Source organism: Girardinichthys multiradiatus, chromosome 20 (genome assembly GCF_021462225.1).
Source record: "Girardinichthys multiradiatus isolate DD_20200921_A chromosome 20, DD_fGirMul_XY1, whole genome shotgun sequence".
In the NCBI taxonomy this organism is placed as follows: domain Eukaryota; kingdom Metazoa; phylum Chordata; class Actinopteri; order Cyprinodontiformes; family Goodeidae; genus Girardinichthys; species Girardinichthys multiradiatus.
The window spans coordinates 14447658-14472755 of NC_061812.1; the positions used below are offsets into that span (position 1 = coordinate 14447658).

A 25098-nucleotide genomic window follows, 5' to 3' on the forward strand; every position below is an offset into this window, starting at 1 on the left:
ACCTATAAAGTGAAGTTTACAAAGCCTTGACATCATTATCTGGGTCTGACCAAACTGTTCAAAGGCAAAGTTATATAAGTGTATGTAAACTTCAGAATTTGAATCATCACAGAACAATGTTCACATGTAAATATTGCCTGTTTTCATAAATTAGCAGGTTTAGTTATGCTGCTTTTCTGCTAATCAGAAGAACAATTTCCATCACCATTAGTTTTGTGTTTTGGCTCAATTTTAAGCAAGAAATAATAAGCTGATTTAAAAACGAAGATGCTTGACCATGAAAATGTTTGGCAGTGACCACATGAATCGTGAATTAAATTATTAGACTAATGCAGAACAGTGTAGAGAGATCAGGAGTGGAGAGCTTTGAGAGCACTTTACAGAAATAGCACTTCAGAGGAAAGGAGAAAAATAACAATTGTCTCCATCTTCAAGCATCACCTGCCTAACAAACATACTTGGATGCAAAAGCAGGTACATATCAAGAGCTAGACTTCCTATCACAATGCCTCTGGCTAGGCAACATTGAAATTATTTCTTAACTAGGATTTAACAGACAAACCATTTGGTTGCACACCATGGTATATAAATGTAGGTTTAATAATATTTTAAATGTCCTAAAGTATTCCAGCTATTTGAACTTTTGTCGTACTTACACAGTAGTCTCTTTCGGCTCAGTAAGTGCAATCAAGTCATTTGTTTCTCCCGTTTCTTTCCTCCCATGTCCTGTGTTTTCACCCACTCTCCAGCCATCATCCACTCACATCATGACAAATTGTTTCATAACGAAACCCTTAACAGTGTAAAACATTTATAAATCATAATTTATTCATGTAAAATAAATGTTTAAATTTTAAAATGCTTGGAGGAGGCTGCTAGTGCCAACACATCTGGAAGATTGAGACAACACTAAAGAGCCATCAAGAAGGTTTATTCAGAGCTTTGTGTTTCAGTCAACTCCCTTGACTGTGCTTTTCACCAAAACACAGGCACATATTAGATTCTAGTCACCTTCTTATGCAATCATTTAGAAATCTGGTCAGTTTGCTGGCAAATTGTTTGCTGTATGTCAGAAGCAGTATTCATTTATTTTGTTTTTTTCTATTTTTAATAAACTGTCTTATCTTAGTCAACAGTTATGGTACTTATTGTATCTTACCCCCTCTCATTGCCTCTAGGTGCATTAGATAATTATTTTTTTTAGTTTGCGATTACTTACATGCTTACACACAACCCCCTCCTGAAGACAAAGGAAGGTCATAAATAAAGAAAATATTATGCAGCAGGGACAGATTACTACAGAACAATTTTCAGTTATCTGTGTGTAATTGCTAGTCACCACATGACAATAAGAAACTGAACCACATTAATTTCTGTTGCTAAATCTAGCGGTACCTCACCATTTCATCACAGCCTCTTAAATAGAAAGATTGAAAGATCTATATATCCCTCAAATTCATTATAAAACTTTTTACACTGTGTCACATACACATAAAAAAATTATAAAAAAAACTGTCAGAATGAAGAAAACATTGGTGCACAAAGCATCAAACTTTCCAGAAGGACACAGAAAACTTAGAAAAAACAGATAAGTCTTGCAACATCTAAACTTGACAAGTATTTAAGTTCAAGTAGCTACCATGATAACAAAATTTTATGTGGGGGAGTTGTGATGTCTATGGGGACTATAAGACAGAAACATCAAACCACAAGAATAAAATAATAGTATAAAGAATCAGGCATAAAACAACTGATTCCTAGTAGGATCAGCAGTACACATGTGGCAGCATCAAATGATGTTGCTTGGTTGAAGTCTTTAAGTCATTTTTATCCATGCTAAGATTATTAGGGCTACTATAAATCTGCATTGGATTACATATAGCGGTTTTCACAATTATCAGCATCCTTGGTAAATGTATGTAAAAATCCTACAATTAAACTTTTATTATGGTAGCATAGTCTGACAATTAATAATTTAGAAAAAAAAATCAACCATCTCATTGTTTTTAGATTTTGTGGCTCTAGAGGATTTCGTTCTTTAGTAGTTTGTCAGGAAGAAAGATGCAGTGTGAAGGGGAAGACGTGATAAATGGCTAGAGGTCAAGAATCAAACCTAGGACAGCTGTGTCGAGAACTATAACTTCCATCTATGGTGTGCCTAATTCACCACTGAGCCAAGTGGCATCCCAATCAACTATTAATTTTAATGTATTTAGTAGAGGAAAACAAATTAATTGTAAAATATTTTTTAATATGGGACATGCATTGATTTTCATAGGTCTGGAAACAACAAGAACCATGTCAAACAAGGCTGGTTGAGGCCTCACAGAAACCTTGCCACTTTGCACACTATACATGGTGAGTAGGACTGCAAAGGGGTATAACAGCTGTAAACACAAAATGTTAGAGAGACAGCAAAGAGTGAAAGCTTGGGGTCCCAAAGTCTCAATGACAACAATTTATTTAAAAGCCTTCGCACACATCTTTACCATGGGGAGCCAATAATTGTGCATAGTGCTATGTCAACTGGATTATGGATCAATACAGGATTGGAATATACCATGTGCGAATCAATAAAGAATTAATCAAATTGCAAATTGATCACTTTAATTTAAATTTTACCATCTCTTAAAGCTGACTTGGTTTGATCTCTGGCTGTAAAGAAAACAATTTGTCCCTCACTGTGTTAGTGCACAACCTCTGATCCTCCAGTGTGTCTTTTCCTGCAGGCTAAACCTTCAAGAAACAGAAGGATTAATTTAACTTCTTGCTATTGAAACCTAGTGAGCTAAAACAATCTACACAATGTACTCAATAACACAAAAAACAAAACCATAATTAATATTGTTATATTTACCTCTCAGATACCTGCATGTGTTGGTGGCAGTGATGCCTCATTATGGAAATACTAAATTCCCTTGGGTTTTTCTGTGCACTAGTTCGGGATTGTAATCTATGATTCTCCATGTAGGTTTTCTTTTAATGCTAGATGTGGTCTTCTGGCCAGTCAGCAGCAGACTATGCTTGTTTTACTTTGTTGGTAGGCTGGTAGGTGGGGTGGATGACATTATTTGAGGTCAGTAAAGGACCCAAATGTAGAGACTGGCTTTGACAAAAAACAATTTATTTAACTCAATTCACTTTATTTCTATAATGCCAATTCACAACATGTTGTATCAAAGCACTTTATAATAAAAAAAGTCAGTTCAATCGAATCATACAGATTTCAAGTCAAGTACATACATTCCAAAGTGATTCTAGTTATCTAACAATGTACTCAAATACAGATTATTATTCAGATTGGTTGAAAAGCTTTCTATCTAAGGAAACCCAGCAGATTGCATTGACTCAGGGACTTCCCTCCTCCTGGATGAGCATGTAGTGACAGTGGATTGTGTCGTTGACTTTGCTGCAATCCCTCATACTGAGCATGCATGGAGTGACAGTGGACATGAAAACTCCTCTTTAACAGGAACAACCTCAAGGAATACCTGGCTCAGTGTAAGTGGCTATCTGCCACGACCAACTACAGGTTTGAGAAGGCCGAGCATACACAAAAAAAAACACAGAAGAACTGCTCCAGAAGTACCTTCTATGTTGAAGAAAAGTGAAAAAGTTAATGGCAGTAGTCGCTTCTTTAGTGGATTTATTTAGGAGTGAATCACAGCTATGCAGATAAACTCTGAACCAGTGTTCAAGTATGTAGGATGAAATGCAGCACATACAGTTAATTGCATTAAAAGCTCAGCTAGTAGTTATGTCTTGGGGATAAAGGGTTAAACACTCCAAGACAGGGCCAAGTGTATCTTCTGTAGAATAAAAACATTAAGTTGTTGGCAGCAGTAGCTCAGCCGATGCTCCGTTCCAGGAAGGTGTCACAGCTAAACAGAACAGAAGGCCAGATATAGCTTCTATGAAGAGAAAAAGAAACACAAAAAACATAAAGTTAAAAGTTTTAATAATAGCAATAATGCAAAATTGGAGCATAGTATGACAATATAGCAGAATGAGGGCAGGGGTCATTATGTCCCCCAGCTTTAGCAGCATACCTACAGAGATAACTCAGGATAACCTTAGCCACTAGCTATACATTTTATCAAAAATGAAAGTTTTAATCATAGTCTTAAAAGGAGATAGGGCGTCTGCCTCACAGAATAAAACTGGGAGTTGGTTCTACAGGAGAGGAGCCTGATGACTAAAAGATCTGCCTTCCATTCTACTTTTAGAAACTCTAGGAACCACCAGTTAAACTGCAATCTGAATGTAAAAAGTTAGGAACATATGGAGCAATCAGATCTCTATGATGGAGCTTTATTATTAAGGGTTTTATGGGTGAGAAGAAGAATTATGATTTCCGTTCTGGATTTAACAGGAGCATAAATATAATATCTCATTTTAATTTTCATCAGAACTGCTGCAGCATTTTGGATCCGCTTAAGGATTTCAACTGTATTTTGTGGACTCCCTGATAGAAAAACTTACAATTGTCCAGCCTAGAAGTAAGAATGCATGCAATGTTCAGTGCCACTCCTGACACTGGACATTGCTCTGTCAGTAGTAAGACTGAACATTGCATGTCTTTGTTACTTGGCAATAATACATGGATGAAAGAAGATAATCCTAGAAACCTGTTTAATATTGGATTTATGTCCTGGTCAAAAATAACCCCAAGATTATTTACTTGATTACCAGGGTCCAATTTAATAATATCCAGGTGATAGACTAAGCAGTTTGTTTTTCAAAGACTCTGCTCCAAATATCCAAACTTCTGTCATTGCTTTGTAAACAATAAGAAGAACTTGCTGCAAAGTCAATGCAAGCAACTACGTACTGTTGCAACATGCTCATAAGAGGAGTGAATGTTGCAAGTCTCTGACTCTATGCAATCTGCTGGGTTTCCTTAGATAGAAAAACGTTTTAACCAATTTGAATAACAAACTGAATCTGACTGCATTATTTGATAGTTAGGATCAATTGGAATGTATGTACTTGAATTGAAATCTGTATGATTCGATTGAATTGACTTTGCAAAGTGCCTTGAGATGACATGTGATTTGAATTTGTGCTATATAAATAAACTGAATTGAAATTTAATTGAACTTACAGGGGAATGACAGAAAGAACAGTGCATGGAGCACAGGTAATTGCAACAGAGGAACCAGCAAACAACAATAAAAATCAGTGAGTTAATATAATGAGGTGAGAGTGGAGAATGAACCTGAATGCAGGTGAGGTAATCAGAGGATTAGGAACAGTGTTGGAGGAGAGCAAACAGGCAGGCTGATGGAAGATGAATAATTAACAAAAAGGAAGCTGAACTGTACAATAAGAAACTACAAACTATGGGGGAAAGGAGTAACACTCATCTATGAGAAATAAATCCAAATGCAAAAAGAACAGAACACAAGAAAAAACAAATAAACTAAACACAAAAAATAAACTAATCTGGCAACATTCTTCTAGCAATAACAAACACAGGGAAATGAGCTGAATATGGCAAGACCTTTTAAACAATACTCAAAGAATTCAGAAGTGATCATAACACAAAAGAAAACCAAAACCCAAACACCAAAAGATCATAAGATGAGGGGGCAAAGTTGTGTAGCCAACTGGTTTATTTAGCACACCTCAGTCAAGAAATCAGCAGGTGTCTTACACACAATAGGCACAAAAAAGAGCATGGACATGTAATATTTAAAACATGATCTCTTCAAGTTCCCATGTGTCTGTTATGCAAAACCAGGACCAGGTCTGTGATGTAGCTGCCTCAGGCTCTTTCAAAGGCTTCTGCTTCCCTGCATCTTACACCAGGGGAGTGAGTTACAATTTAGATGTGTGTTATAACTTGATGCCTTTATTCGGCCTTCGTACTGTTTTATCTTATGGACCTGTCTTCCTTTTTACATTTTTTGATGTAAAACTATTTTACAAAAGGTTAAATATATATTTTTATTTTATTAAAACAAATCAAACAACAAGTAAGTTGTTAAGTAAAACAACAACAAAGAAGTGAAATTCATTCTTAAAGCTTTGAGTGAAATAAAGGTCATCAGGATGAAAACAAGTCACTTTATGATTAAAGGACACACTCTAAAACTCTGCCTGAGTGCAGTTTTTGTAAAGAGTCAATGGCCATTTAAAATAATATTCATCTCATTTTAAAATTATGCTTTTCAGAGAGCAGTATTCGCTTTGTAATGTAGGTCAGGTTTGTTTATGCATTTTTTATCAAAACAGATTTGTTTTTGACCTGCTGAAAACCAAGATGTGTTTATGTGTCTGTAAACAGAATAACTGCAGCTATTAGGCAACATATTATCAATATTTCCTGCAGTTCACATTTATGTCCCCCTCCCACCACCAGTGTTTAATCAATTGTCATTACCAAGTCAAGTACAAAGAGAAGAGAAGCAGAGATTTAATGTGCTCTCCACTAACCCCCCGAGAACTGTCAGTCACTAAAGATCTATCTGCATAACTAATGGGCAACTTCGTAATGCCCTTGGAATTTGAGGGCCGGTGTTCTGACTGATGGCAACACATTCACATGTTCATGTGCAGGTCATCAATAAGGAGTAACATGTTCCCTGACAGTGAAAAAGATTAAATGAGAGGCTCATTTGCTACTAAAGAAAAGGAACACAACTGGGAGCTTTCTGGTTCTATTGAAGACAATTGAAATTTTACAGATTTAATAACATGACATGAGACCAACTAGGCTGCACTGCATTCTTCTCTTTCTTATATTTATGTCCATTCCTATTGACTTTGAAGTTCATCCTGACCAACAACTGTCTATGTCCACGAGCCCATAGCTTTAGTTTGCCATTCAGAAAATGCTGTTAGGATAGGGGATGTGATTGATAAAAGATGCCAAACCGCTTCTTCCTAAAATCCATCTAAGTTTGTTTTTTATCCTAATTTAATAAATGTTTTTTGATTTATTGCAATGTTTCATTTAAAATTTTTTGTTTCTAAATTCCAAGTAAAAATAATCAGCTGGAATACCCCCCATGGGTGTCTGACTTCAAAAGGTGGAGCATGTTTTTTTAACCAATTCCGACCTCAAAGTCAGACAAGCTGAAAACACACTTACATGTACAGCAATTAACCATGTATTTGCTGTTCAGATTTGTTGCATCTTATTAAATTAGTCGCCCACATACAGTGACTTGCAAAACTGCTCATACCTTTTAAAGTTTTTTATATTTTGTTTCAAATTTACTACACTCATTTTGAACTATTTATTAGGATTTTAGTTAACAGACTAAAGCATAGTGATGCATAACTGTAAAAAAAGTGATTTGACATTTGTTTTCTAGTTAGTGTTTTTTTATTGAGACCTTTTTAATCTGGTACTCCTAAATAAAATCCAGTTCAACACATTGTCTTTGGAAGTCACCTAATTTGTAAAGAGTCCACCTGTGTGTAGTTTAATTTCAGCATAATTGCAGCTGTTTTGTGAAGTCCTCAAATGTTTGTCAGTAAACATTATTGAACAAACAGAATGATAAAGATTGAAGAACCGCTCTATCAGATATAAAGTTGGTCAGGAGTTAAAAGCAATGTTATGTTTTAAAACAATAACGCAACCATTGAAAATCTTACCGATCAATGTTAACTTTATCAACCACAAATGAATGTAAAAAGTATGGCACAACACAACACAACATACATGAAAGAAGTCCTCTGATGCTGAACAAAAAGACATTTTTGGTCAGCATGCAAAATGCTTTTTTGCTGTAATAGTAAGATTTCATGTATTTTATGTCACCCCAAACCGTGAAACACACTGGTGATGGCAGTCTCATGCTCTAGGGTTCCTGTAATTCAGCAGAAACGAGGATGCTGGTCAAAGTTAATGGAAGGTTGGATGGAGCTAAATACAGAGCGATCCTGAAAGTAAGTTTGTTAGAGGCTGCAAAAAATCTGATACTGAAGCAGGGGCTCATCTGTTAATGGGAAAATTACACCAAACATGCAATCAGAGCTATAATGTAATTACCTCAAAGTATATTTAAATTCAAACTCAAAGATACCTTATTAATCCCAAATGGAAATTAAATGCTCTTGTAGCTCATATTATGCAGGTTTCTTAAAAGAGTTGTTTTAGATCCTGATGGCTTTGGGCAGGAAGGATCTCCTGTAGCGGTCTGTCTTACAGCAGATCAAGTAACAGAGCTACTCCAACCTGCTGCCACCTTGAGCGGCACAATTCTAGATGTTGTATTCAGATGTTGGAAAGACGAAGGCAAAGTCCAGACCGATGGTTGCAGTTGATCTCCATCCAATGGAACTCAGCCTGACTGATTGTGTAAACAAGAATGTGCAAAAATTGCATTGTTTTGTTATATAAAGCTGTTAGAGACATATCTTTAAATATTTGTGTAGTTGCGGCAAAATGTGCTTCTTCAAAGTATTGACTCAGGGGGGCTGAATTCAATACCTTTCAGATTTCTGTGTGATAAAAATAAAAATAAAAAACATTTACTGTTTTTTTTTACTTCACAATATGTTCTTCTTTGTGTTGGACTTTCACATTAAATCCCAATAAAATATCTCATGTATTGCTATTAGATATTAGGTTAGAATTATGACACAAGAATGATAACCTTAATCCATTTGCAACTTTATAAGGTGAAACTGTACTGCTACATGACAAATTCAAAACATCATTGTGCTGCTGTTTTGCTAAACAAATTGTTTTCTGATGAACATTTTTTCTACAAAACAGAGGACAAATAGTGGAAGGAGAGTCATAACAGGTGAAAGTGAATTTCATTAACTGTCTTAAAGGCCATTTTAAATTTAGATGAAAACAACTTCATATCTTTGGCATTCTCTGGTGGCTTTGGCAATTACAATGGTTTGGCAGAAGACAGCCAGGAGGGAGATGCACTGAGTGGAAATTCTCTGTTTGGCTGGGTCCTGTCATATGGTTTGTTTGTTTCAGCCTAAAACTGCTCTTTGCATCTATCCCTGGTGTAAACAAAAACTAGCTCCGCAATTATTCATAATTCAGGAGATGTCTTCAACAAACAATTCACACAAAACAACTATTAACATGGGGGCTCTATTTACTTTATTGCTGCGATCTCATAATGGGCAATTTACTGAGTCAATAGACAACTGCACACATTAAGATTTACAAAAAAGTTAAATATTTATTAGTCTTTTTCTTTTTTATAATTTTCCATACATTTGCAATTTAGGATAAACATGGAATAAGTTGGGATATTAGGTGGATGTGATCCGATCATCATTTCTTCTCACATAAACCTCCCCAACCCCAAATAAAAAACAACAAACAAATAAGATAAAAAAAAAAAAAATAAATAAACTTGATTATAAAATGAGATGAACATAATTTACACACTCGCACAAAAAATATGGAACATAATTTGGCTGCTCGTGTCACAAAATTGACCACCAGCCAGCTTCATAAAACAGTCATTTTTTTTTTTTGTGGACCCCTGCAGCGGTTTGTGCCTTGTTGCTCAACAATTGACTGCAGAGAGAGTAAGAAAAGACACTGTTAACACACAACTGTCCTCAGTTCCTCACCTTAAAGATTTTCTCTTTCTTTGACAAACCACAAAAAAAATAAATAAATACAACAAAACTTTTTTAGCCTGAAAATTCAGACTTAACTGGACCTCCATTTTCTTTTTTGTATTTCTCTTCCGTGGGTGATTTTTCAAAACTTATAAAAATAAGACATATTTCTACTCCATAATGGTTATATGGCCCATATGTCACTTCTGAACCAATGTTTTGTGTAGTGCTATGGCACTGCAGTTCTTTCTTCTCCTTTAATAAAGTCGTTCTTAATTACTTTTTATTCAACACTGAGTTAATTTTTGCTGTTACCATTGTATGAATAAATAAATAAATAAAAATAAATAAATACATGAATATTTATTTCTTTAAAAATGTGTATACCATTCATACAGTGCACTTCCACATCACTGAGTAATACCCAAGTTATAATGATTTTAACTCTCATTAGTGTCAGTTTAGGTTTAACTAAAGCGTTTCATGTTGGGAGCAGAAAATAATCCCTTTACACACTCAAACAAATGACTAAATAGCACTTTTTCCCCATATTTCATTTGAACCTTATATTTTAACAAAAATCAAAAGTGTAAAAAAATCTGAAAATCAATGTTTTCTCAGAGCTCAACATCTACATCTGAGAATTTCGAAAATGAGATAAAGAGGTTGCACTCTCACTGAAATAAGTACATAGGGTTAGCTCTAATAATCTCAGTTTAGTGCCAGGGGGTGAGGATACAGAAAAAAAAATGAGGAAAACGGAGTGCTTAACTGTCTCTCTGTAGATAAGAAACTGTGCTAGGATGCTTCCTCCTCAGTCTTTCCTGGAGCATAATAGCCTGCCAGTTGCCTAAAGCGTGGCCCCCAGTCGCTGAGGTAGGAGAAATCCAGCTCAGATGTGGTGGACAGGGTGTGGATTGAACTGAGTGACAGTGCAGGTGAACTGGTGCCCTCAAAGGCATATGTCTGGAATGAGTCATATGGCGGCACCGACAGGTCAGCGTCAGCCTGCTCCACCTTCTTTCGTATGTAGCCTTTGAAAAGAGAGAAGTCTGTGGCTGCTGCCATAGCTCCGTCCGCCCCCCCTCCTACTCTGTTTGCCTGTATCCACTGTGGCAATGAGTGGATGTCCGGTCCAGTGTCACAGCTTTTGGCCTCCGGGAAGTCATAGAGGTTCCTCAGAGTGCTCATGTCATACGCCTGAGTGTCCTGCTCCCCTCCGCCTTCGTCATTGTATTTGATGACGTTATCTCTCATGTCCTCCTCGTCCTCTGTCATCCTTTGGCCTTTCCTGTGGCGTTTCAGAGTGAGAATCAGCAAGACAAGAACTGAAAGAGAGACAGAAAGCAAGAGAAGAAGAGACCACTTTATAAAAGATAATGCTCCAATTACAGATTTAACATACAATCTTTAAAATACCTTAAATACTAGGCAGAGATTAAAAAATGAGGCAGGTTTACATTGAAATCATTTTAAAAGCTCAATGTAGAAGATAGTGACAGTGACATACTGTATGTATGAAATATGAGTCAGTCTTAGTTTGAAAGGCTTCAACATTAGGATATAAATTCTTGCCGTCTTAAAAAATAAAATTTAAAGCTGACAACAACCTGTGCTACATAAAAAATGATTAAATGTGTTTGCCAAATTTGCCCCTTGGATGATGGCCTTGCAACTATTTAAAGTTTGCAGCCATTCTTTCTGTAACTTTGATTTCTCATATTTAAGGTTAATATGTAAGCAAGTTTTCCATTCTAAATACATGAGTATTGATTTTTCACAGCTCTGATAGCCTTACAAAATATATGCTACAAAAAGGCCTAATTGTGGCCGATACAACATCAATACTCATTCAAGTCTGACAAAATTGAGACGTGGTTTAGAAACTTTGAAATATAAGCATACGGTGAAAGAGACGTAAGTATACGATCGTAGACACCTGGGTCTGTACTGAAAAATGTATGTATTATGATAGAAAAAGGATTTAAAGCAGAATGAAGGCTTTCTGTTTATAGCAGAAAATATAGGACTTTATTTTCTGCTAATTTCAGTTAATGCAAAAATGTTATATCTTTAATGCTATGTTTAACGACTGATATAAAAGGACGCACTCGTTCCATAAAGTGTCATTTTTTTCAGTCCAAAGAATATTTTACTAAACGTCTTGAGGAACACAGGAAGGTTTTTCGGAAACATGAGCTGAGCCTTCGTGTTCATTTTGGACTGGAATGGTTGTCACCCTGGAAGTCCCCCATGGATGCAGTTTAGCCCATTCTTTTTCTATTAATTGACTAACCCTAACCATAAATGTCTTCTCCCACCATTTGTTTTACTACAAAACAAATATAAATGAACAGGACCAAATAAATGGAATAAAATTAACACATTACTAAAATTTTGATGAATTTTTGAACCTCATTGTAAGCCTAATGGTGAAAACTTTCACCCCTGCTATATATGGAAAATGACATTGTGGGACAAAACCCATGTTGTAGATCTATGGAAAGGTTAGGATTTTTTCATTGTCATCCACAGAAAAAAGTTTTCTGTGGATGACATTCCTTGTTTGAAATATGCCAAAATGTCGGTCAGTCATTTTCCATACCAATCCTTCCATTGTGGGTCGTGGGGAAGCTGGTCTATGGGCAGGAGGTGGGGTGCACCCTGGACCCTGACAGGTCACCAGTCCATCACAAGGCAACACACAAACAACCATACACACATTCATTCACACATCTAAAGGCAATTTTGAGAGACCAATTAACCTAACAGGCATGTCTTTGGACTGTGGGAAGCCGGAGTACCCGGTGAGAACCCACACATGCACAGGGAGAACATGCAAACTCCACGCAGAAAGACCCCCGACCAGGAGTCGAACCCAGGGCCTTCTTGCTCCAAGGCAACAGTGCTACCATGCTGAAAAGTTTGACACCCAGGTATTTTTAGAACCTTAAACAACGGTAAAAATACACAAACTGATCAGTATCTGGTGAAGCAGCAACACTGTTTTTCATGATGAGTCTGGTTTTAGCTAATAGATGCCTCACAAATCCATGTTTTCCTTGCAACAACATTACGAAGGAAGATACAAACGGGGAAGAGACACAAAGCCACATTAACAAAATATAAAATAGGTCTCCGCTATGAACTGGCTGGCTGAAGGCTATGTTATTGAGTGGATACATTTACAATTGATTCATTTAGTCCTCTTTTAAGAAATAAAATAAAAAAGGATAATAAGTCTTAATGGGGACCTAAACTGTTCTTGATCAGTAAGGAAGAACAAACGGGGACAGATGCATGGTAGACATTCAAAGAGAAACTGTGCAACTGATGTCTTATGATTGGCCAAGAACAGCCTTATGATCTGACTGGCACTAAAACATTATAGATACCCATAGGTAAAAATAAAAAAGGAGAAACCACATGTGGCTTTACGACAAAGATAGCTAATGATTACATGACTTTAGATAGCTTGGTAAAAAAAAAAAAAAATCTCTCACCACTGTCACTTACCACTATTAACATGTAGAGAAGTAAATCATTTAAATGATGTTACAGTGGTCATTTTAAAAAAACTGACCCATTTTTCATTAATTTGCATAATTTGCTTTCATTTCATTCAATTTGTTCACCAAGAGGCAGTTGCATGAGCTGTTTGCAAACAGACCACAGCTAGAGGCACATGGGTGTTTCACAAATGAATGCCAAACTGCAATAAAATTGAGAGTAAACTCAACAATCTTGGAGAATTATTAATTTGTTACAAGTCAGACTTCAATTTCTGTAAAAAAAAAAAAGTTAACTATTTTGTGATCGCTATCTGTTTTTGATAGTTTTTAATTTGTTGTGAATTTGTCATTTGGGCACAAACACATTATGATAACCTTTGGCACTTATCATGGATCCAAAATATTGTTAAATATTCTTTGTTAAGTAAGAGCAGTTTATAATTCTAAAAGGCCATTTGGAAAGCACAACATTTTGGTGTGTACTTAGAAAGATTGTGTTATGGAAATTTTATTGCCTTGCTTGATTTGCTCCTTGATACTCTACAGGAACTGACAAAAGTATTAGAAGCCCTCTGTGTTGTTCCAATCTTCTTGTTTAGTCTTAGAGTAATGGTTTCTCAGCCTTCTGCTTGCGGCTGTGTGAGATAATATGTATGCCACACTGTTAAGATTATGTCTAGGACAATAGGTCTCATGAGAGTCACCTTGAAAACTGTTGTAGCTTATAGGAGAACTTTTACTTTGTCTGGTCAGAATGATTTGGCAGCACTTCTGAGCGCATCACCAATGCTGTAAAATCCTTCTCTCTTGCAAGATTCTAATAAAGCTGATTCTGAGTGACAGTCATCAGTCTCTGGATGCGAATTTTTCTACAACAATTGGCAACTTGATTTGTTGCCAAGAATCAGCTTTTGGCTGTGACACTGCAAATAGAAGGTGTCTTTTTTCCTCCCTTAAGGAGGTACAGAGTGCAACTTTTTTAAAGAAATACAAGAAAAGAGTTATGATTTTTTGTGAAGTAGGCACCATGAGTCGCTGAGAACAGATAACAACTTGCCAAACAACCAACAAGCTATCAGAGATAAAAAAAGACTTTTAATTATACTGGGGGTCTGTGCTTGGCCCATCAGGACACCCATCTGTCCACTATAAAAATAAGATATGGCTACATTCTTTTATTGCCATACTAGTCTGATATTGGACCTTCATGAAGTGTGTATATTCAAAGCACACAATGAACTACATAAACAACATGTATGCATGCAAAATGTACATGGACAGATGGCGTCTTTTAAATTGATCTTTGAGTTAGCTATTCTCTACTTAAAAAAAGCACAGATTATACAAATAAATAAGTCCTTTTTCTATTCTCTGTAATTTTCTCAATTTGTCACGCGTGTCCTGCAAGTAGGACTAAAAAATATCACTATGCAACTACGACGCTCTTGCCAGACTAAAAAGCTCTTTATGATCTTCAGTGGATTTTATATGGAATCTATGATTGATAACATTCTCCACTCACATTGTTTGGATGGGCATCATTGGGGAAGCAGCATTTGTTACCATTGTTTTATTCTTATATTCAATGAATGAAACAAATTAATTGCCATGAGGCCTAAGAAAGAGTCAGGATTTGTATAACCTGCAGTGTATTCTTCCATGCATACTAAACAAGCACTAAGACAATTACTCCAAATTCACCCTAATGAGGGAAGTAAAAGAGGGAGGAAACGTTCTAGTTTTGAGCTCATTTCTTGGAGCAGATCAGTAAAACTTGTTAAAGAATATGTTGCATTATTGGACATTTTGATAAAAGTTTATTATCACTTACTTTTAGGTGTGAGGAGGCCTGAGTTGTGAGACTGAAAACCTATTTACTTTTGTAATTAGCATACCTTTGAAAATGTCAATAAAACTCCATGTACAGAATTTACTCCTGCTTGAAGCTTATGTACATGTGTTTAGTCAGCTCCTATACATACAGAGCTGATACCCATGTGTACAGATGTTGTGATAACTGTTCCTGACAAGGCAGTTAATTTCCCCTTGGGCTGTGCTGGTTGCCCTCACGCGGGAGTTCATCACAAGCAGATGTGAGGTAATTGGAATGGATGCAAGCAGATGCTGCGATGCAATGAAATGGATTCATCACATCAGGCCCATATAAGAGCTGATGGAGGGACTGTTTGTTTGTACGGTAATTAGGCAGAAATTTGTTTTCATTTTTCCCATCATTCAGCAATTGATGCAATAGAGGTGGTCCAGCCTCTAGAGAAGGAGTGGTGGCCAGCTGATTAGTCATTGTGTGCACAGTGGAAGACTGTGCATGCATGTGCGCAAGGAAGAAAAGACAATGTGAAAACAATAATAGACCACAAAATAAATTGATTGCATTGCAGTTAAGAGCATCTTGATGTGGGCTGCATGCTCAAGCAATTTGTAGTTTGGTGCATGTGGTACAGTAACTAAAGGCAATCAGAAAAGTGTTGGAGGCTGTTGAGATAGTAAGATTGCTGTCATTATTTATAACACATGATAGTTGTGAAAACATTACTTGTCCTTTGATCCTCAACCAAAACCCTGAGATTTCACTGTCTTGCAGGATTACTAGCAGAATGTAGGAGCTGCAACTTAACAAGTTGTTCATTGGTTTGATGTAGGTTAGAAATGCAGTTTATTTTCTACCATCAGGGTTGAAAGAAACTGGCATAAAATGACTGCTGCAACTGGAATAACCATGGAGACATTTCACTATCAAAAGACATGAAAAAACATAATACATGTGTTTTGTACCAAGGACAGCATAAAAAAATTCAGTTTCTGCACAAGATCTTGCAATCTTATTAGTTCTCACCATGTGCTGATGATGGGACCATGTTTAGGACAACACTGAAACCATGACACACTACAGAGAGTTTTTATAGCCATAAGGTTGTTTCAGATTTGCACATAACATTTTTGTTGAGGCTTTTATAACTGTGATAAATAAGTGATGCTCTGCTTTTTGAGTTCACTGTGGTTCCATTAATGGATACATTTTATCAACAACACTCATTAGGAAAGCTCTTAAAATAAAAAGAGAACAATGTAAGTCATAGTTAAAGCAACATCGTGTCACATCATCCATCATTCATTGCCTGCACTGTATAAACTTTGTAGACTCACAAGGCGGAGAGACAAATCACTGACAGTATTGTCGCCTCTTGCTGTCAGTAAAACCTGGAATTCAAAGACTTACAGTAGTGGTGGGTGGTAGGGGGCCGAACTCATACATTTTTCAAATATTTCACTATCAGCCATCTGTTGTATTTGTGAGCGTGAGCATGTGTATGCATACGTATATTACTGAGTGCCTGTCTATATATAAAAATCTATGCTTGTCTGGAGAGATTTGACTATTTAAAGCATCCTATGTAGAAAGTCACTAGTGCTGAGGCAGCTCTTTGCCTGCTTGTGCAGGCAAAGAGCTGCCTTCACTTCACTCTCATCCATTTTATCACTGCCTGTGTTTCATGGATCAAAGTACTTTCATATCAATCATAAAACCAAGCAGAATGTGCGCTCCACCTTTAAACAAAGCCTCCTTGTCATAAAAACAGACACAAAATGTCCGAAATGAACACGATGGAAAGATCAAAAGTATGTAGCGTTTTGATGTCATTAATCTCTGTATTTCTGCTATTGTTCAAATGTATCAGTGAAATATGGATAACTTTTAAAGGTAATTAACTGATTAAAATGCACTTGGCTGCACAACTGGAGTTGACCTGTGTTGTTACCCAATATAAACAAAACTAATCAATTAGACTCAAAATAACTATACATATGAAGATCCATTTATCTCACAGCCATATTTATTCAAATGTCGTATACATCCATGAATTTATTTATCTGCTTACCTATGAGGATGAGCATGCAGACCAGTAGAGCTATAAGCGCCCCAGGGCTAAGAGCTGCACTCATTACATAGGCTGTTGCATTGCAGGTCTGAATAGCTCCCTCTGCATTTAGAGAGAAAGAGAAAATAATAAGCATCTGCCACAACAGGTTTTACACTAGTGTTGAGCCTGTTACATGGGCCATCACTTACTTCTCCAAAGTAAAAACATTCTTTTCACCATGTCCATTTTTTAAAAATTTCAAATCTCTGTAAAATGCCATTTGTCTGCAGATTTTATTGCCATGTGTTGTTTTGCTTTCCATAAATATAGGCTCAGAAGAAATGTTTGCTAAGCAAAACAATGACACATTGACCTTTTCATAGGGCCGCTGCTGCTGCCAAGGGTGACAGTGATGTTAATGTTAGTAATGGTGCTGCCCCCGCAGCGGCTCTCACCTGTGTCACAGCCACAAACATGGATGGTCAGGGTGCTTGTTGAGCTGAGGGAGGGAGGTCCACTGTCAACAACAAGAATGGGCAGGAAGTACACATTTTGTTCATGGCGGTTGAAGCTTGACTTCTGGGTACGAATGCCAGCTGTGTTGTCTTGATGGGGGATGTGATTTAGTCAGGGGCGCGTTGGGGTCAGACAGATAAGACAAAGCAGAGAATTGCACATGAGTCACTATATGTTAGCAGAAAAAAAAAAAAAACGTTCATCTCATGCTCATCACAGTGAGACATTGTTTTTTGTTGTAGATTTAAAACCTATGGATGATACCTTAATACTGTTAAGCAAATAGACACAAACTAGTTGTAGATGTGCATTTATTGTAATTAAAACTTCTAGAATAGATTTTTGTCATCATCCGACAGCACATGTCCATCACCTTTCTAATTAGTTAAATAAACTGTTTATAGTGTAGAAATTTATCTTGCAAAACACATGCCAACATGATAGTGAATGGCAATGACATTAACCTGAATATATGTTAAAAAACAAAAGGGAAGGCATTACTTTCAGCAATGGGTAATAGTTAAAAAGTCACAATTCATTGACATTGTTTGCCATTTTTTCTCAGCAAGTACCATTCTCAGCACGTTTTATAACACTGGGATTAGAAAAAGTCCAGCTACATATAAAAACAAACAGGTATGAGGAAAAAAAAAATTGTGTGTCATTGGTCCCCCATAGTTTAAATGTACACATTAAAACCTGAGCTTATGAAAACTTCACTTTGGAAAACATTTACAAAACGCTCAGATTTTCTGGCCAAAAACGCCCTTTAGAGATGGAGGAAAGGGGCAAAGGCAGCTTAAAAAAGTAGTTTCTGGCCAGAATAAAATTCATGTCTAAATTGTCGTGGCTTCCTCATTGATGTGTGATTCCACTTGACTTTTACAGTACCCTTTGCAATTTGTGGCATCCATAATAAATATCTCCTTTTGCATAATTTCACCTTTTTTAAAATACAATTTTTTATGTGAATAATTGTATTAAGTGTAAAAGAGAAATATTGTTTTTCTTAACAAAATCAATGTTGTAGCAGTTATTGGCACCCTGGCTGTTCATCCATTTACAACCATCTTTTTTCACGAGGAAAGACAAGACAAGGCAAGGCAAGGCAAGGCAAGTTTATTTATATAGCACATTTCAGTAGCAACACAATTTAAAGTGCTTTACATGAAGGAAAAAAATAAATAAATAAATAAATAAGAAGCATAATAGGCAAAGTACATTACAGTGACATAAAGGTAATTAAAAAATAAAGAGAATAGAATGATGGATAAGAAAAATCAGAATCAGAATCAGCTTTATTGCCAAGTTCGTGCATACAAACAAGGAATTTGACTCCAGTACACTTTGCTCTTTTGTTCTGTTTTTGCATTATAGAATATACAAATTTACAATGTACAATATACAATGTACTATGCAATATTCTGCATTACAGAATATACAAATTTACAATTTACAATGTACAATATACACATATCTAACAGAAAAGGTGCATTTGCAACATCTGTATGCTGTTGTTCTGTACTCTATTGAATGTTCATCAGAGAAACAGCCTGGGGGAAGAAACTGTCTCTGTGGCGGCTGGTTTTAGTAAACAGTGCTCTGTTTACTAAACTTAAGGAGTTTCACGGACGAGTCCGATGAGGTGCAGTCATTTGTGTACAGAGAGAAGAGGAGTGGGGATAGAACACACCCCTGGGGGGCACCAGTACTTATTGATCTGGATCGGGAGAATATGCTCCCCAGTCTCACCTGCTGCTGTCGGTCTGTCAGGAAGCTGTTGATCCACTGACAGGTGGAGGCTGGGACGTTGAGCTGTGTGAGCTTCTGGTGGAGGATGTCTGGTATGATAGTGTTGAAGGCCGAGCTGAAGTCTACAAACAGGATCCTGGTGTACGTCCCTGGATGGTCGAGGTGTTGCAGGATGAAGTGTAGACCTAAGTTAACAGCATCATCTGCCGACCTGTTTGCTCGGTAAGCAAATTGCAGGGGGTCCAGCAGGGGGCCTGTGATGTCTTTCAGGTGCTTCAGCACCAGCCGCTCAAAGGATTTCATGATCACAGACGTCAGGGCTACATGCCTGTAGTCATTTAATCCTACGATGGTGGGTTTCTTGAGAACCGGGATGATGGTGGATCGTTTGAGGCAGGAGGGGACCTCACATTTCTCCAGTGACTTGTTGAAGATCCTTGTCGAAGATCGGAGCGAGTTGATGTGCGCAGGCTTTCAGGCATAATGGGGAGACGTTATCAGGTCCTCCAGCTATCTTTGTTTTCATGCGCTGAAAGAGCCTATTTACCTCTTCCTCGGAGATCTTTAGTGCAGGCAGAGGATCTGATGGTGGGGGGTTGGTTGCTTTATGGGAGGAATTTGTTTCTGAATGGGATGTGGAGGAGATGATTTGAGGTGTGAATGGCTTCTTGTCATGTCTGCAGTAGAAGCCATTCAGACGGTTGGCCAGGAGACAACTCTGTTCAGGATGGGTGGAGGGGCTCTTGTAGGCAGTCAGGTTTCTCAGACCAGTCCATACAGCTGAAGTGTCACCAGTAGAAAGGCTGTTCTTAAGCTTCTCACTATAGCTTCTCTTAGCTGCTTTGATCTCTTTTGTTAGTCTGTTCCTAGCCTGCTTGTACCGCGCCCAATCTCCACTGCTGTGAGCTTCTTCCTTTTCCCTGCGCAGATTCATGAGGTGTGGAGTAAACCATGGCTTATTGTTCCCAAAGGTGCAGAAGGTCTTGGTCTGCACACACATGTCCTCACAGAAACTGATGTATGATGTCACCACATCAGTTAGTTGGTTTAAGTCAGTGGCTGAGGTTTCAAAAACAGTCCAGTCTGTGCATTCAAAGCAGGCCTGTAGCATCTGCTTTGATTCCTCAGTCCACTTCTTAACAGTGTGAACCTTGGGTTTGGAAGCTCTTAGTCTCTGTCAGTAGGTTGGGATGAGGTGGATAAGAGAATGATACGAAAAACCCAGAGCAGCCCTGGTAACAGCATGATATGAGTCCTTTAAAGCTGTGTAACAATGGTCCAGAGTGTTTTTGTCTCTGGTGGGACACTTAATATGCTGTCTGTATTTGGGGAGTTCATTTGAGAAGTTTGCGCTGTTAAAATCTCCCAGTATTATGATGAAAGAGTCCGTGTATTTTTTCTCCAGGTCTGTAATCAGCTCAGCAAGATGTTTTTCCACGGCCGAAGTGCAGCCATGCGGTGGAAAATATGAGCCGATTATTATAAACGAGGAAAACTCTCTCGGTGAATAAAATGGCTTACAAATAATGAAAAATGACTCCAGATCCGGGCTACATGTTTTTCCCAGCACTTTTACGTCTCTGCACCAACTTTCATTTATATAAAAGCAGATTCCGCCACCTCGCTTCTTCCCTGATAACTCCGCGCTGCGATCCGCTCTGAGCAGCTGGAAGTCCGGCAACAGCAGTGCGCGGTTCGGGATGTTTTCACTCAGCCATGTCTCGGTAAAGCAGAGAACCGCTGATCCGCGGAGGTCCGTGTTTTTACCGGTGAAAAAAGGAAAAGTTGGACTGAAAACTTAACTAATAAAGGTTAGATAGCACAGTCAAAAGCCACTCTAAACAAATAAGATTTTAATCTTGATTTGAAGCAACTTAAGGTTTCAGCATTTTTACAGTTTTCTGGGAGTTTTTTCCAGATTAGTGGAGCATAAGAACTAAAAGCTGCTTCTCCAAGTTTGGTTCTGGTTCTGGGTATGCAGAGTAGATTTGAGCCAGATGACCTGAGAGGTCTGGGTGGTTGATACACTGACAACAAGTCTGTAATGTATTTTGGTCCTAAGTTATTCAGTGATTTATAGACTAACAGAAGTATTTTAAAGTCTATTCTAGGAGCTACAGGGAGCCAATGTAGGGACTTTAGAACCGGGTTGATGTGCTCCACTTTCTTAGTTCTAGCGAGGATGCGGGCAGCAGCGTTCTGGATCAACTGCAGCTGTCTGATCGACTTTTTAGGCAGACCTGTGAAGACACCGTTGCAGTAATCACTTCTACTAATGATGAATGCATGAATTTGTTTTTCAAGGTCCTGCTGAGACATTAGTCCTTTCATCCTGGAGATGTTCTTTAGGTGATAGAAGGCTGACCTTGTTACTGTCTTCATGTGCCTCTGAAGGTTCAGGTCTGAATTCATCACTACACCCAGATTTCGAACCTGATTGGTGGTTTCTAGCTGTATTAACTGAAGCTGTGTGCTAGCTTTTAAACACATGTGATTTTTGTGGTTTCTGATGTAAAGTTACCTACTGACACAAAAAAGTTCCTGTCCTTCAAGTAGGATTTAAACCAATCGAGTGCTATACCAGAAAGGCCAACCCAGTTTTCCAGGCGCTCTAATAAAATGGAGTGATCAACAGTGTCGAATGCTACACTAAGGTCCAATAATACCAGCACTGTGGTTCTTCCACAGTCTGCATTTATACAGATGTCATTGAACCCCTTGACAAGGGCAGTCTCTGTAATGTGGTGAGCATGGAAGCTGGACTGGAAGATATCGAAGCGGTTGGTCATTGTTAGGAAGTTGTTTAACTGTTGAAACACAGCTTTTTCAATAATTTTACAGATGAAGGGGAGGTTTGAGATAGGCCTGTAGTTCTGTAGTAGTGGCTTGTCCAAGTTGCTCTTTTTGAGTAGAGGTTTGATAATTGTTGTTTTTAGGGGCTGGGGGAAAACACCTGAGAGCGGAAAGCAATAAGTCCTCTCTTATAACATTTCACAGGGTTGGAGCACACAGAAAGAAGGATCTTCCAGAGCCTTGGGTCCTCTCTTATATTCTATTCTCTTCAGCTAACCACACATTTTCTATATGATTTTGGTCTATGGACCTTGATGGTCATGGAAGAAGGTTAAAATGGTAAATGGACATGGTCATACCTGCCACTCAAAGCGCATTACACTAGACCCACACATTCACCCAATTGCACTCGAAAGCATGCACAGATTTGCACATCGGTAGGAAAATTGAGGTTAGGTGCCTTGCCCAGGGTTACACCAACAGGTAGCAGGAGGAAGCTGGAATCGAACCCGCAACTTTTGGATTGTAAGACGTCTAATTTCTTCACCAAGCCTACAGTATATGGCCATTTGTCTGGATTCATCCTGCTGAAAGGCCATCAGATTTTAACTACCAATATTCTGGTACATCAAAGAATTTATTAAATCATATAACAAGGTTCTGAGATATTTTGAAAGAGAAACCAGCCCACAACATCACAGATTCTTCACCATACTACTGGGTCTGTGGCGCCTTGTCAAATTGTTCTTGATTTTTTTATGCCAGACCTGCCAGGAGGGCTTGTTGCCAGTATTTCTTTTTGTCTGAGCTAATCAAACAATTTGGTCCCAGTAGCATTCAGTAAAATTTAGAAGTTTACATTTGTGCTAGTAGAGCAGAACGGTTGTCTCTAAACAATCAGCCTGCTTTAGAGATGTAGAAAACATTGAATCGCGGTTGTCGTCCCAATATCAGTGTGTGCAATATCCCAATTACAAAGGATATTTGTTTGGATACTATATTTCAAGTGTAAGGCATTAAGGCTAGGTAATGATGATATGCCAGTTGGATAGATTTTAACTGACTATTTTCATTATATCTTGCACTCTATTTGGCATGTAAATAACATCTAAGATGCCACTCATTTAGGTAATTCTCTAAAATTGACATTTAGATAATAATTTTAACTTACCTTTACCATTTTCCTCAATGTGCATGGTTGCAAGATCAAGCAGTCTTTAATGTTATTGTTCCAGTTATTTTAAACTTTTTAACTATTTCACTGAGTAAACCTTTGGGAAAGTTTAGGTGGGTAGCAATTTTACAATAGCCACCTTTTGATATATGACAATTATAATATAATACACATCTGCTTTACTTGAATGGCATTTTCTCTTTACTTCTCCATTTTGAAGACTGGCTCACAAAAGCATACATCTGTGTCAAATCCTATATCCATGAAAACAGTAAATCATGGATTACTAATTTCCTGCATACTCTCATCATCTTAATTTCAAAAATGCAAAATTTGTTAGGGGTGTGAATAAGTATGGCACCACTGATTATATTAAAAGTAATTCGTTTTTTTGTAAGACCATGCAAATGCAAATAAAAAAGGGAATTCATGGCTTCATCAAGGCTGCCAATAATTGAGGGGGGTGCTGGATCATGAGTTCATTAGGCAAATAAAAAACAGAATAGAAAATGAGAGTGAGCTCTACTCAAATTAAACTTCAATGACGTGTATATGAGGGCTCTGCATGAGACTTAGATGAATGTAACACAATATAAAGAATGAGGCTTTGAAAAATAGAGTCAGGGTGGCTCAGGGGAAGACTTGCATAGAGGATAGCAAGTAATCCATCTCCCAGAACATTCATCACTGTTATCCTTGTCACCCTGGAACTCCTCTTGCACATGTAGAACAATTTTCATATTATCGTTTATGTTCAGGGGTTTGTCCTTTTGACTTTTACACAACATTATGTTTTACAGATCTCTACCTTAAAATGAACACATTGAACACAACTGAACACATTGAAAATCACCTTTTTTATAAAGTATAGAAAGAAATGGCTTGCAGTGTATAATATAGCAGGAAACTTTATACGGTGAGATTAGAGGTTTCCTCTACGGACTGGCAGCAAAGACTTCAAAGAGTTTAGCAACATGGGAAAAATGCCTTGTCATCATTGTCTGTCAAGGCCTGGAGACAGAACGCAATGTGAGGGCATGAAGAGCAAGAGATGAAGTGACAGATTGAAAGTGACAGTTTGACAAATGTGTCCATGAAAAAAGACACTAGAGTAGAATTTAAAACTTATGTGGTGCTTTGTTTGCTTAAAATTGTTAATATGTATCAACAGTACCATTGGCTGGCATGATTATATATAGTATTTATGGTTGCATTAGCATTTGGTTTTGTATATAAATGTATCAGGTTTTATGTAAAAATCCAACAGTTCAGGTGTTATATTGTTCAGGCTACCCATACATTTACATGCATACCTACCCTGAAAAACATAAAACATGCATTAAAGTGACATTAAAAAAGTGTAGTATGATGATAATTTTCATGTCATTGTTCATGCACTTTTTTGAAAACAAAAAAAAAAGAACAAAGCCAAATAGGCTTACGCATTTTCCTTATTCCCTGCTCATCCAATAGTATGTGTATAAACAGTACAATGTGTGCACGTATGTTGCATAAAGGCACAAGCTATGCACCTTTCCATTTAAATGCACATGCATGGTTCAGCAGGAGACTCTTCTGCCTTCACACCATGACATTTCACTGGCTCGGAATGCTCCTCTGACATTTTCCCGGTGTCAGATCAATCTTGATTTAGCCAGATGTCACATTTACTTAGATACACATCCCTAAATGAAGGATCTGCAAGCGTGCATGCAAAAACACTGACAAGTATGAAAAAAATAATGTTCCTGACAAAGCAAAGTTATTGCCAGGGTGCACACTGAATTTATGTTATACTTTTTCTAGGGATGTATCTACAGGGGTTGGACAATGAAACACCTGTCATTTTAGTGTGGGAGGTTTCATGGCTAAATTGGACAAGCCTGGTAGCTAGTCTTCATTGATTGCACATTGC

General features: G+C 37.5%; 1 protein-coding gene across 3 annotated transcripts in view; it reads right to left on the reverse strand.

Moving 5' to 3' along the window:
- Positions 1-9138: 9138 nt before the first annotated feature.
- Positions 9139-25098, reverse strand: part of LOC124857508 (cadherin-22-like) — a 237765-nt gene continuing 221805 nt past the window's right edge. For all 3 annotated transcript variants that reach the window (XM_047348787.1, XM_047348788.1, XM_047348789.1), the window contains 3 exons: positions 17404-17553; positions 16967-17068; positions 9139-10883 (listed from right to left, as the gene is read on the reverse strand). In XM_047348787.1, coding sequence (XP_047204743.1) covers positions 10354-10883; positions 16967-17068; positions 17404-17553 — 782 coding nt within the window. In that variant the 3' untranslated portion in view covers positions 9139-10353. The remainder of the gene's footprint in view (positions 10884-16966; positions 17069-17403; positions 17554-25098) is intronic.